This window comes from Branchiostoma lanceolatum, chromosome 11 (assembly GCF_035083965.1).
Source record: "Branchiostoma lanceolatum isolate klBraLanc5 chromosome 11, klBraLanc5.hap2, whole genome shotgun sequence".
Lineage (NCBI taxonomy): Eukaryota > Metazoa > Chordata > Leptocardii > Amphioxiformes > Branchiostomatidae > Branchiostoma > Branchiostoma lanceolatum.
In genome coordinates this window covers 2088602-2103762 of record NC_089732.1, presented here as the reverse complement: position 1 = coordinate 2103762, position 15161 = coordinate 2088602, and the positions used below count along the sequence as shown (strand labels likewise).

Here is a 15161-nt window from a genome sequence, read left to right as displayed (position 1 = left end):
ACCAAATATCATCATAATCCATCAAGAGGTTCTTGTGTTATGCTGACTGGAGTGGTGCGGAAACACAAACAGACAAACAAACAGACAGACACACCTAAAACTATATCTCCATTTTTCATGGAAATAATGATGACTTCCGACGAAGGACAACTGTTGATTGGCAAACCACTCTAAATTCAAATTTGATAGAATAGATTCCTAGATTCTATCACCGTTCGCTCAGTAGGAGTGACATTGGCATTGACCTCTCCAAGAGCCGAATGAATATCCTTTTAAAAAGAATGCAGTATCTCTAAGCAAGGAGGCCTGTAGCACTTTGCCTGCAAGTTCCTCATCTCTATGGATTGTTCTAGTCAGCAAATAGCAGTTTGATACATCTTGAGTGTAGGTTAAATGTCTGTGTTCTTGTCACCTCTTGCTTTTAACCTGCAAGGAGAAAGCTAAGAGAAGAACTCAAAGAGCTAGCATGGAGACATTAGTATTTGAATCATGTAACAAACTTCTCATAGATATTTAAAAAATAAAAGTTATTACAGTGTTTTGGGCCCGATTTTCTTTAAATCATGTGCTATCTCTTTTCATCTGTTGTGTTTTCTTTGTGTCTCAGTTCCTGAAAGACATATCCTAGAGCAGAGTCCCGATCCTTGTAAAAAGCATGCAGCATCTCCAAGCGACTCTCTGAAGAAGCCTGCAGCACTTTGTTGGCAAGTTCCTCCTGTGAACACCCCATGGACTTTGCGAGAGCGGCAAAGTGTTCTCTGTGGGTAAGAACAACAATATAAGGATAATTTCATCATCATTGTTTGTCCCAGTTAATTCCAAAGTTCCTACTGAAGGTTTAGGGATAGAACGCATATGTCAGAAAAATACCCAATGCCATGCCAATCTATTTCCCTTTAAAGCATATATTCAACAAAAGGACAAGGTGAAACAGAGGGTTGAATGAAAACTCTATTGACTCCCTAAAGGATTGTACACCAGAACATAAACTTTCTCCTCAGACATGATGAAATTACAGTTTAGCATCAATTCTTAAAGTCTGAAAGCAAATAAATTATCTTGTTTTGTTTCTTGCACTGATTTTCAACAAGATGAAGATGAAGGTTGTGTGTCTTTACCTTCTTGTCGCAGGAGGGGTACCTCCTACAATCACTGTCTTGTTGTTAATCTTACACACATGATGCTGAAGTGCAGGGGTCGGTTCAGCTCTTGTAGAGGAGTTTTCAACTTCTGCTTTTCTCCGTTTCTTCTTCGAGGCATGTGGGGAAACTGAAGGCCCTAGATCATCACTCTCTTCACTCGACTAATGAGGAAAGCAAAAGAAATTAGCTTCTTTAAGTCATTAGATATTCGACAAACTTAATTATTTCACTCTAAGGAAGTGGAGTATAGTTTTTGCTTTGTGTGTGTGCATCCTTGTGTTTCTCTGTGCATGTGTGTATTTGTTTGTGTATGACTGCGTGTGTGACTGTGTGTGTATGTGTGTGTGTGTGTGTGTGTCCGTGTATGTGAGAGAGTATGTTTGTCTGTATCACATAACAGGTATAAGCCATGTCAAGGCATAAAACAGTTAGCTTTGTACTTTTGTAAGTAAGACTTAACTGATTGGTTTAATCCTCCCAGACAAGGATGGACCCTTACTCTGATAGATTGTATTAGTGCAAAAACTGAGGAATTGGATTGTGTCTATATTGGGAATTGTGGAAACACACACATAGACATACGTAGATACACAAACACAGACAAAAATACTCTCTCTCTCTGTCTCTCACACACACACACACACACACACACACACACACACACACACACACAGCAACTAATACAGATACAATATGCTTACATCTTGGAACTCGGCGGCGAAGTTCGCGGGTTGCTGGGAGAACTGCCGCAGCTCGTACACATCCTCCATGGCGCGGTGACTCATGTGCGCTTCAGCCTTGCTGCCCCCGACGACCTTATCACTCCTGTGGGTGTACGCAACACCGCACTCCCCTGGGTAAAAGAAAACCCAAATTAGTACTCCTAATTGTTGCACTGTGGAAACCCATAACTGGTTTCTGATAAGTCATTGGATATTGTCTTGGCCTACATATTAATACTTTTCATCTAAACATCGGATATACATTTTCTGCCGATTTTTTCTCATCATGATTGTGTTTGATTAAAATACAGACTGTGATACACATTGACAAAGAAACCTCCTTAGTAAAAGATAAGTCTTCATGAAACGATAATGTTAAACAAAGGCCAGTTAGAGTACTCACTGAAGACATCAGACACTGTCCGTGTAATCTTTCCTTTCCCTCCCTGTACTGCCTTTCTTGAAGACACTGATCTTCTTAGAGTTGGTTTCTTCCCCTTCACAACCTTGACCTCTAGCCTCCCTACTCTCCTCTTTTCTTGTGGTGGACTGGAATCTGAGTCAGAAGATGAGAACTCTGCTATGTCTTCCCCAAACGATTGTCTAGAACTTCTACTTCGTCTAGAAAGCTGAGGTTTCTTCTCAGCTTTTTTTCTTCTGCTGAGGCTAGCTGCTATTTTGCTTCTCCTTCTAGATGCTGCAGTTTTTGCAGTGTTTGTGTCTGTGTCATTGTCTGTGTTCTCTGAGGATGTGGAGGGATTGTTGGGCGTGGTCTTCTTCTCTGTTGCCATGTCAACTGTTGCCATGTCAACATCATCCTCAGGTAGCAGCTGGGATAAAGAGTGGAAAATAACAGTCATAAAAACTTCATATAAAATTATGTTTTTATTGGCACCAATGCATCCATTGATTTTGGTCTATCAAAAAAGACAAAACTATTATAATGAATAGATATAGATGTAAGGAAATAATGATATGTAATCATATACTTAAACAATGTTGTTTGGAGGCAAACTACAATTAATATTTATAAGGGAGGCTATAATTATCTGTAAGTGTATAAAATTATGTGCTGCACATGTACCTATTGTCTTGGTTTTTATTTGGTTTTTGTTGTGACTTGTGACCCATGTATGTCCATATTCTGTTAGTATTTGAATTTGTAATTTATTTTGGAAAAACCGATAAAGAGAGAGAAAAAAAAGACAGTCCTAACAAACAATGAGCAATGGCACTCTACCATCAGAAGTTCTTACTATACAAAATACAACAACAAAAAAATACAGGATGATGCAGTGCTTACAATTGTCTGTATCAGTCAAGACATAGTTTCTTGTTTTCCTTTTATTGAAGTAGACTGAAGATATAATGAAAGTCAGCCCTGGACAACGCAGCTTGTACATATCAAAAGTACAAAACTAGTATGTTATGACATGAGACAATTTACATGAGACATGTTCTTCTTCTTTGGGGTTAGGCAGCCAGCATCAACATGTTGATGAATCTGCTGCGCTTGACGGGTAGTCCTGGTGCTGGGATGGTTTCTGTTGTCTGTACCAGTTGTGATGGGGGAAAGGTGTCTAGTGTACATGTCTAGCTGGGTCAAGTGGAGGTGGGTCACCCTGTCCCTGAAAGACGCCAGGGAGGGGTCAGCCACCATCTCTACAGGCAAAGAGGTCCACTCTGCAGCTGTCCGAGGGAAAAATGAGAACTGTCTGTACGTCGTTCTGCATATGTTATGGGCGAGAAAACAAGCAAGCAAACATCTACATGTACCTGACTTGCGAGGGTATGCATACTGAAGGGGTCCCTGTCTCGTGTTTCCTTCTTGCTTGAGTCACAGTCATTCTGAAGTCTCTTCCTGTTGCTTTTAATTGCTCTGTCATCTTGGTCTTCTGGGAGTACAAAATTTGAAACGTGGGTTTATTTCCGAACAGGAAAAATCAGCAAGCTACATAGTATTACGTAAGTGTTATAACTATCATTGTAAATCTATAGAGGAGAGTAGGGAGATAGTAGGCACTGGCAAAGACAATTTTCTCATGGTTTAGTTTGGATCATCTTGTACCACCTCTCAAATGCATAGATGTAGTGGAAAGAGACACCGTTATACAAGCTGACGGCAAGGGGAAGGCTATGCAGGACAGGAACTTCTAGGCGGCCATGGTGGTTCAGGTGACAGAATAAGAATGGCACCTGACATAAGTTGTGTGGGGTCGTGTGGCGCAACGGCAGAGCGTTCGGCTCAGAACCGAGAGGTCCCGAGTTCGAATCCTGTCACGTCACCGCCATTGTGCACTTTACAAGGGCACTTTACATGACTTTCCTCAGTCCACCCAGGTGTGAATGGGTACCTGACGGTTGGGGAAGGTCGTATTGAGGTCACCTGGTGGCGCCGAATGGCAGCCGCCCAGACCCTTGCGGCAATTTCACAAAATGCAAGTGTGGATAAGATATGTATATGTTGTGTTTTATGTGAAACCTGTAAACCCTGCATCGATTCAGTGCTAGAAAGGCTGCCATTGTGGGTAATTTCTGACCAATAAAATAAGTCAAGTCAAGGACAGAGCAACCATTCCCGCATACCATAATCAGTTCCCTTCTCCTCCTCCTCATCTTCCTCCATCCTCTGATCCTCATCATTTTCCTCCGTCTCTTCACCATCATCCTCCTCCTCCCAGATGCTCTCCTTCTCTGCCCTCTTGTTCTCCTTAGGTTTCACAAACTTGGTGACCTAAGAATGTGGAGAAACCAAGATGTAATGTCATCTCTTCTCTTCTTGTCACAGTGATAGTAGATATTGGTTATATTACTTGTGTTACCACTATCATCTATACTTTATCAGAAGCTAGTATGTGTAGTTTTTGTCATTCAGTAACTTGCCCCCATATTTGTTAACTTTTGAAAATCAGTCATGCTGTCTGAAAGTCAGTATAATTCATTGTAACATTTTCCATTGAATAAATCTATTGCTGTGAATAATTGCCTTTAATTAGTATCATTTGTGTAATAGCCATGCATGCATATCTCATTTGGAAGAATGTTTTTCAAAATGGCCACCTTGAGTCCCCCTTCTATCTGGTCGACCCGACTGATGAGGTCACGGGTCAGACAGGAGGTCTCCATCCGCAGAGCGAACATGTTACTGATGCCGAATATCTCCCCCTGCTGGTCACTCCTCCCCGCCACTCCTGTAAAATATCTGGGGGAGGGAAAAACAGAATATATCTACATGAAAAAGAAGATTGACTGTTTTAAGGAACCAACTATTACTAATGCTACTAGTTTCAGTCAGTCTAGGAACCAAAAGTTCTTTTTGGAATCCATGGCACAGTATCTCTATGGCTTGGTGTATCAAGTTGCATATGTCAGGCTTTAATTCAGCATGCTAAGTTCATTGTAACTACATAATATGTGATGTGCAAAAGCACCTCCTGGCAGTTTTGTCAGAAACTGCAATCTCTGACAGCTGCTGCTTATAGACCTGGCGGAGGTACATGTTCTCCTCGATGGTTCCCATGGTAACGAGCCGGTACACGCGTACGTCCTGGCGCTGACCGATCCGGTACGCCCTGTCCTGGGCTTGCTGGTCATTGGCCGGGTTCCAGGTGGGCTCGAAGAGGATGACCACGCTAGCGCCCGTGAAGTTCAACCCCAGACCGCCAGCCCTGAACAGAGAAAACAAGAGTGACGTTTAAAAAACACACTGGCGACGTAAGGAGTTTGCCATGTGGGCTTGAAGAGGATGACCACACTGGCGCCCGTGAAGTTCAACCCCAGACCGCCAGCCCTGCAGAGAGAAAAAAACAATGTGCAAAATATTCTGCATGAGCTATCTATAGTCATCTATCTTTTGATATGCACTGGATGTTATTTAAGTGAGAACTTCATGAACTTGTGTCATTTAAGCCTTGGCCACCGAAGAAGCCACATCAGCGAAATCGATTTGTGCAAATGGCTGAATAAAGGTTCCAAACGTGAACTATGCGGCTCCAGATGTCTTACTGAAGGACGATTGCGGTGCGAAAGATGTCGGTTAGCTTGAGTGCCTCCTTTCCCAATTCCTGAGCTACATGTATCTATAGTCACTTTGAAAGCAATTGACATTGAAAAGATCCAGATGCTTACCAAAACATGCATGTTGGAGTACAAAACTCTGATGAAATAGCAGGATTCAATCCCAAAAATTCAGAAAGTAAAATATCACAGTGACTTTATTACCACATACAATGAAAGAAAGCAAAAATCAGCAATGTGGCACTTAATGCACTTGAGTCCAACATCTGATGGATTTAAAACTTCAACTACTACATCAGTGCACAACATGCAGCCAAAGGAATCTAAGGTGACGCCTAAAACTAGAAATTGAAAGCTTTTGAAACCCACGTGGTGGAGACCAGACAGAGGAGAATGTTGGGGTTGGTGTTGAAGTCCTTGACGATGTGGAGCCTGTCGGATGTCCTCGTGGAGCCGTCCAGGCGAGAGTAAACCTCCCCGGTACTCATCAGGTACTGCTCGATGATGTCCAACAGCTGGGAGTGCAAGATTCATGCGATACTATTGATACCGGTAACACAGTTTTATTTGCAAGGAGTGGAGCACGTTTGTGATCGAGATGAATAATTGAATATTAACTGCTCTATGATGTCCAACAGCAAGGAGTGGAGCATATTAGCATGAATGACTATGAGTAACTGTGTTACTTATTCATAAAACAGGCACATGACAGTCTATGTATGGCAAATTCTACTCATATAACAGCAGGTGTAGAAGATTGATCTACATGTGACATCATGAGTACTATTTTACCTTGCTGAACTGGCAGGGGTAACTATCCGCCCTACATTTCAGTGAATCGTAGCTCAATTATTTTAAATGTCTATATAGAGACCTGATGTTCTGATTTGAATGGAATTGATAAATACAAATTTATGAAGTACAGGGCTACTTTTGTCATCATCAAAAAATCAGCTTAGAAGTTATCATCCCCAAACCTTCAAGGCATCTCAATACCTGTTTTAGGTCATGCATGGTGCAACTATAGCAGTGACAAATGAGCACAAAGGTAATATCCGTGAATGTGCTGTGCATATGTAGCCTTCTACCTTCTATATTTGGTTACCTGAGACCCACCTTTGTGTAGAAGGAGAAGACCAGAACTTTCCTCCGCTGTTTGTGGAAAACATTCAACAGTTGTTGAAGGACCTGCAAAGATTATGTGTTTTAAAGATTATGTCTTTAACATCTCAGCAAGTCATAAATTGAGCAGCATACAAAAAGAACAATAGTTACTACATTGTACAGTCCTCAAGTAAAAATCTAAAGTAGTTTGAATTGAAGTTTGAAGACATTTGAAAGAAAGCTGCTACGATGATTGCCAAATCCTGCAACCTTCATCTACAGAAAGCTACAATTTATTACACTGACAGTAGTTTGGGTCCCAAAATGCTGCCTCCCTGGCCAACTTGACAAAGTCTAGCCAGTTAGCCAGTTAGGTGTGATAGCCATTTTCCCAACTTTAACCCATGGTTTGCTATATACGAACGTCACTTTATCATGAATTGTTCAAGATATGAGGATAAACGCTCTAAGCTGTTCACTTTAAAGTTTATTTCCACTTGTTCAAGTGAATTCAATGCGCTCCATTCTGTTGATAGATTTGATTATATACTGAGAGGAGACAATCCTTACTGTGTTCAAATAGGTATATACATTAAAGAATGTTTGGACAGATAAGAACAAGTAATGTATAAGTATACGACACGCTACATTTCAATATGTTGCCCTATTCCATATGATTGTATGTAAACAAACTCATTAGTATGAACTTTGTTTGTTGGCATGTATGTATGTATGTATGTATGTATGTATAGATTAAGTAGACCTTACGAGAGTCGCTGTACTTTTGTTGTGTCAATAAAGATCGTTGTTATATCCAACTACATACCTGCATTTTGCCACAGTACTTAGGATCAGACAGTGTCCTAAACGCTGCCTCTCTCGCCAGCCTGACAAAGTGAGGATGTTTCCTGAAGACGACGTCGCACACCCTCTGGGTTCTCTTCAGCGCCTTCTTACTGCCCTGCATCTCCGGCAGGAGGAGCGCCACGTGGTTGGATACCTTCAGCAAAACGCTCAGGTAGCTGAACATCAACTCCTTTACTTTCTCCCCGTCTGCATTTGTCTGTGGATGAACAGAAACAGGAGGAGTTCATTAACAATTTCCATCTCAGAAACAAGCCATGAACACTCAGGTTGCTGAACATCAGCTCCCACCGTTGAGTCATACCGTGCCAGGCTGGAGGCCTGCCTGCCTTAGCCTGGGACCTCCTCCCCCCCTACTTTGCCCCTTGCGGGGTTATCTGGGGGGTAACGATGATGATGATGATGATGGTTAATGTATTCTTCATCTGCATTGGTCTGTGGATATACAGGAGGGCCATCATGGTGGAATGAAGAAACAACATAGGCCATGATTCATGAAGACCTTCAGGGCCTTCTTACTGCCCTGCATCTCAGGCAGGAGGAGCGCCACGTGGTTGGACACCTTCAGCAGAACGCTCAGGTAGCTGAACATCAACTCCTTCACTTTCTCTCCATCTGCATTTTTCTGTGGATGAAGAGAATAAGGTGTGATTTATCAACTCAGTTGTTCCTGAAACGACACAAGCCATGAAGAAGTTCAGCAGGATGAATAGGTTCTTCAGGTATTCCCCATCCAAGGCTTGTTTTGGTGCATGATGTACCTTAAATGTTATACATTACTCTTTTAGCTATCAGTGGTAAGATAATATTATCATCTTGTCGTGAACGTTTCATGGATGTTCATGATAAAGTAAGCACAATAAGGAACAAAGTAAACTATCATACTGTGAAAGTATACCTCGTAGTAGACTTCCTACACTTGAGGCCACTGTTACAGTCACACGGGTCATTCTCACTGGTGTATTTCTCTACCCTTAAATGTCAATGCTATTCCATCTGTCAGTGGTAAGATGACAGCATAAGATAAACCATGTATACAGTCAGCACGCTAAGAATTGAAGTGTCCTTATTAGGGCTGGATACCGGTTTGCTGGACCTGATTCGGACCTTTATAACATCCAAGAACCGAGTCCAAAAAACCTGAAAGCCAAAAACCTGAGTCAAAAAAAAACTTAACAAAGTACAAATATATGTTCCTATATTGTTTGATAAAAAGTGATTTGAGTCTCCCCTCTGACAAAAAAGGCATTAAAAATAAGTGCAACATTCAAATATCAAACACTGGTTTATCTTGAAAAATCTTTTCACCAAGAAACTTTTATAGTCTTGCGTGTCAGTATTAATTTTCTATGCTTAATATTGATCTAATAAAACAAAACATCAACTAGACAGGATCAGGTCCAGGTTCAGGTCCAGACCTGAACCTAAATCTTTAGACCTAAACTTGGACTTAGACCTTATTACGTCAAACCGGTATCCACCTAGACTATTACCTTATAGCAGCACTCCCTGCGCTTGAGGCCACTGTTACAGTCGCACGGGTCGTTCTGGTGCAGAACCAGCTGCACGTCCTCGCTCCCCAGCACCGACTGGTAACACGTCTGCTGGAAATCCGACAGCTTACAGAACACTACCTGCTCATCTGGGGGGAGGGGGGGATCATTTTGATAATCATTACAAGATCACAAACTGCTCATCTGTGGTGCAAAAACAGCCCTTTTGATCACAACCGACATGAAAACTAACAATTGCTCCATTCACCATATAGCTTGTCTAATGTCTACTATCACTGAACAGTTGAATTACTTCCATGCTAATGAAAAGGGTTTCAGTACTTCTAAGGCAACATCAAGCCATGGCCCACAATATGCAGCATTTGTGAAATTCCCCTTTTATATTTTGAATAAAACCAATACAAAGAAAGCTTGATAATATCTGTCTTCATTGCTACAAAGGTGAGAGAAAAGCCTTTTAAGTAAGTCAGAAATTGACATTTTCCAGCCACCTTTAGTGGGAAGCTGGTCTGCAATGATCTTCTTTGTTCTCCGGATGAACCACTTTTTCCTCAGGTTACTCAGCATCTTGGCTTCTGTAAAGCAGAGAAATACAAACATTAGAAAATCAAAAACATCCCCATACAAAAAGTAACATGCTACTTATAATAAATGCTTCTTTGGTCATTATTTGAGTCCATAGCATTGTCATAGTAAATCACATAGTCACTAGTTAATCTGGCACATCACAACACAAATTTGATTATGATTTTGAAATTTTGTTAACTAAACTAAATATTTTCCATCAAAGCACAAGCCAACTGCTGCCCAACCCTGTGCCAGGGACCTCAGGAGCGGTATAATCAAATATTGGATACAACTTATTTAAAGCAATTCAAATATAATTTCTTAGGTAGCATCAGGTGACATCTACATTTCTAGCAAACATCTTCTTAGAACAAAGCAAACATATCGGCACAAGAACAAGTTGCTCGATGGTTACTTGTAATAAGGAACAACGACTTGAGCTCCTTACTTCTCCGAGCTTCAGCCAGCTGTCTTTTTGTGGAGTTCATCTTCTGTCCCTCCTCGATCGGCTTCATGAACTTGACCCTGAAGTCTTTGTCGTCTCCCAGACAGCCTGGGTTGGCCCTGATCATGGGGGATGAAGGGGAAATGTTAGATGTAACATTATGCTCATTGCAAAACTAATAAACCATTACATATCAATACATTGTACATTGTACAACTAATATCAGTTTTGAAGTGGTGCACAAGCTGGTGTACAAGAAGAACCCATTGTTTCCTGTGTTGACATAGCTAGATGTCCCCATTCAAGGTTCAAGCTGTGCTAGGAACTGACAGCTAGTCCTTGCACACCAGTTGAGCACACACCACATCTCCATGAGGTTGAATGTTCTGCAGGATGTCTGAGTCTGTGTGTTTATTTGTGTGTGTGTGTGTGTGTATGTGTGAGTGTGTGTTTACATGTTTAACAGTATACACTTTCCTCACCAGTTGAGCACACACCACATCTCCATGAGGTTGTTCTGCAGTATCGTTCCCGTGAGCCCCACCCGACGACGGACGCGCAGCTGCCCCATCGCCTTCGTGATCTTCGCCTTCTTCTCCTTGATCTTGTGGCACTCGTCCACGATCACCGCCGACCAGCTGAACCGCACAGAGTTCATCTCAGTCTGGAGGGAAAATAAGTGACCAAATACTGCAAAATTAGGATAACAGTTACTTAATACTGTAAATGTTACAGTAACTGTTATACTATTTTTTTATTCATTGGTTTTGGCATGTTGCCAGGGTTACCCAACTAGCCAGAGGCTATGAATGAGGGCGAACCCATGTGTGGCCGACTGTAGGTTGGTTTTTTTTTACTATCACACACCGAGGCATGCCCCTACTCTTTTTCAAAAGGTGTGGTGGGTTCTTTTACGTGCACAGGGTGTGGCTCTCCCCAAACATGGGACTTCCATTTAACGTCCTATCCGAGGGACGTCCCTAACCCTAGATGAGCTAGGTACTCATTTACACCTGAGTGAAGTGAGGAAAGTGTTATAATACTCTTTTGCCGTTGAAGATCAGAACTGCGTGGATCAACTTCTAACATCACCTCTGAGTCAATAAAAATGTAATCATTTGTGGTAGCATGCATAGGCTGTCTTTCTAGCATGGCTACAGCCACTGCATTGATAGTTTGGTTACAATTGGCATGTTCAAATTTCGTTGAGATTGAGATTCAAAATTAGGCATGTACATCGTTTTTCTTTAAATTTGGTTCCAGGTAGGATTCTATTATCTGCTGATTAGAGAAATTAGTAACATCAAAGAGCCTCAAATATTGAATTGCGTCTTTCAGACCAATCTCACTGAATCTGATCTGTTGTTATAAGAGTACAAGGAACTCACCAGGTTCCTCCTGAGTGTTTCGTAAGTGGTGATGACGACGTCCAGTCGTCCCTGCTCCGCTCTGGTCAGCACCTCATCTCGCAGGCCGGGGTCTCCGTGGTACTTACTGAACAATAGGGAAATACACACATGCTTTACATTCAATTATCTATACAAGGTCTATGGCCATTAGGACTTACTTGCTGAACAAGCCATATAATAGATTTGTTAACTTGCCTTACGTTATTTATCCGTGTAGCAAATATACTGAATAAGATAACATGCCTGTGAACATTCTAATCTGTCTGTTATGCTTAGTTCACATCTAAATTTCTCCTGTGACACAGTAGGACAGTAGAAAGACTTTTCATTAACATCCTCTTAAAAAAACCCAATCTAAATCAACCCTAAAAGTAAAACTGATAAAAACACAACAAAGCGACCTGAAGCTGAATGTATTTTGAAATCTATACTCAAGCCCTCAGGCAATAACACAAACTTCTATGTTGCTTTTACCCGACTCTGAAGTGCCCCCATGTTTCCAGCTCGTCAAGCCAGTTGTACAGCACAGAGGCAGGACTGACGATCAGGAAAACCTTCTTCTCATCGTCAGGAGGGGCATGCTTCCTCTGGGTGGAATTAAAGGAACAACAACATCAGAACTGTGATACATACATACATGGACAAGTACTGAGGACAGGTATGAGTTGTGTAGGAGCTACTCATGGGAAACCAACTCATGTATCTAACAAATTGCGTATCGTTGATCTCCAAATTGCTAAATTCTAGCATCAAAACCTGAGGCCTTTTACAACTTAGATTTATTGACCAAAACTACTTTTAGTTTAATTAAGATCATATTCATAGCGATCATTTTTTTTAAACACTCAAAAGTTTCAACACTCAAATTGTTTTGTGTCACCTTCTTGAAGTTGATGATATCCTCCCTCGTTCCAGTTCTACCTAACACAGCAGACAGGAAGGAAATCACCTGAGAGAGGTGATATAGAAAATAATTAGATGGTTGAAAGCCTTAGCAAAGTGCTGTATTTTATCATTGATATGACTTGGTCAAGGAATCAAGTTCCCGTCCTACTACATGTACATGTACATGTCATGTATTTACTTTATTTATTTCTGTTTTCTTTTACAACATTACAAACCTGTACAGTTTTTCCCAGCCCCATGTCATCTCCCAGGATTGCTCCCATTTCTCGCTCATACTGCCGATACAGGAACTGCACACCATCCCTCTGGTAGTCTCGCAGGTAACGGTTAATGGTGGCAGGAATCTGTGGAATAGATATCAGAATGCACAAATGGACTTCCAACACTTTAGAGAGAAAGCGTAAAATGTACTTCTGGAAAGTTTTGGAATTAAGGTCTTGTACATTATGTGTTGCTAGAAATTGAATGTATTTTTTCTTACTTGCAAGCAATGACATGCTTTGCAGACAAATGATTCTGGTGAGGGTCTCTACAATTACCGTACATGTACATGTATGCACCCAGCGAAGCCATGAAAGCAGATACATGTTGTTTCAGAAAAGACAGTCTTTGGAGAAACTTTGCAGATATGACAGGCTCAAAGTTTTATGTTTTTGCTTTCCATTGTATCTAAAGAAAGTAAACTATAATCCTAAAAAGAATTCATACCTTACATGGTCCATCTTTTTACTTCAAGCAAGTCTGTCTAATAACTCTAATTTAAAATTACTAAAGAGTATCTCATACCTGTACAACAGGTGTTTTCCCTGCAGCTGAGAGAAGAAATGGCTCCTTCTTCCCTACGTGGGAGTGATTCCTGAAGAACGGCTTCTCGTAATCTTCATCACTGAAACCTGCAAAATAACATGATGTAAATTTCCGAAAATAATTTCAGCATGTTGGTAGAACATAGGACATTGGAGTTTTCTTTTTTCACAACCAGTAAATCCTCACCTGCTGACGTTTCAAAGCGCCATCTACATCGACTACTTATAGCGGCGAGAACCAGTTTATCTTCAGTCAGAAGCTCTGAAGAAGGTGTCTGATAGAAAGGATTTACTTGTTGTGAAAAAAGAAAACTACAAAAAAACTCGAATATCTAAAATGATGTAAAAATATGACAATTTTTCCGTCAGTCAAAACGATAAATACAATCTACAATCTGAAAAGGTGTAAGAATTAAATAATGATGTAATGAATGTACCCTCTATTCTGAAGCTGTGGTCCCCAGTCCTGGTGCTGTCAGCTTGCTCCTTGTTCTCTCTGGGACTCGACAGGCAGGATGAGGTGCTGAAGTTTCCAGGAATGACACAATAACAATTATCACTGACATTCTACACAGCATGTACTTTATTCAAGATCCAGTGAAGACAGGCCCAAACTTCAAACATAAATATCATCATAGCTTTATCCCACCAGTTTGTTATTTGAAGATACTTTTTTAACCCAACACAAACTAGAAAAAGCTACTAGGTACTTGACAAAGTTTTACTGGCTGTAACAAACAAACTGATATGACCTAGTGGCATTTCAACAAGAAGAATAAGGTCCCAAATGTACAGCATGCAGTGATTACTTATTATGCAAAACAAACCAATAAAAAAAAAACTGCCATGTTTACCTGGAGGAGGAGAAACAGGGACTCCTGTCCTGCCCCCTGCTGGCTATGCCCTGTACTGCAGGTCTGCTCCTCTTCCTGCCAAGTTTCAGAGGTTTGTATTTCTGTGGAGCGACGGGCCGTGGTGGAGGGGAACTCATCTCTTCATCTGAGCCTTCCAGCTTGGCAAACTTGGCTCTGAGGTGATAACAAAATATTATTACAAGTAATACAAAATAAATCTAGCAGCTGTATGGATAAACTCTCTAAAGAGTCAGACGTTTCAGATACAGTGTAGAATAGTAGATGCTATCTGAGACGTCTGACTATTTAGAGTCAAATTTTATCCAGCTGCTTGGTTTATTTTGTATCATATATATTTGTGTTCTACCTGGATGCCTAAACTTCATTGATGTATTGTGCAAACTTGTACATATTCTATAAGTGCACTATGACTTAAAGATCTATAGACTAAATTGAGGTATAAAAATATGAAAGACTTACCCCAAGTGCTTCCTGGCCTCATCTCCCTGTAAGGGACTGAACATGCTGATGTCACCTACAGGAACCTCCACTGTCGAAAAAACAAAAATGTTTTAAACAGTTGCTACCTGGAATTCCACTCCACTCCACTCCGTTCAACTCTACTTTAATTACTTTACTCTACTTGACTTGACTTGACTTTACTCTACTCTACTGTACTCTGCTCTACTCTACTGTATTCTACTGTACTCTACTCTATAGCTACAATATCACTATACTATACTATACTAAAGTATAAATAATTATATTCTATCATACTACAGTCTTACTTTACTTTGCTCTACTCTTATTG

General features: G+C 40.9%; 1 protein-coding gene across 1 annotated transcript; it reads right to left on the bottom strand.

Annotated features, from left to right (window-relative positions):
- Positions 1 to 148: 148 nt before the first annotated feature.
- On the bottom strand, positions 149 to 14761 carry LOC136445061 (DNA excision repair protein ERCC-6-like 2). The gene is made up of 23 exons (XM_066442914.1): positions 14754 to 14761; positions 14351 to 14524; positions 13934 to 14019; positions 13477 to 13583; positions 12906 to 13034; positions 12665 to 12733; positions 12259 to 12371; positions 11764 to 11869; positions 10858 to 11039; positions 10379 to 10494; positions 9855 to 9938; positions 9343 to 9491; positions 7812 to 8048; positions 6998 to 7069; positions 6251 to 6396; positions 5296 to 5532; positions 4925 to 5066; positions 4451 to 4598; positions 3641 to 3759; positions 2268 to 2694; positions 1844 to 1995; positions 1119 to 1303; positions 149 to 758 (listed from the first exon to the last, which is right to left on the bottom strand). Exons 1-23 carry the CDS (start codon positions 14759 to 14761, stop codon positions 569 to 571), a joined length of 3378 nt encoding a protein of 1125 aa, XP_066299011.1. The 3' UTR covers positions 149 to 568.
- Positions 14762 to 15161: the final 400 nt, after the last annotated feature.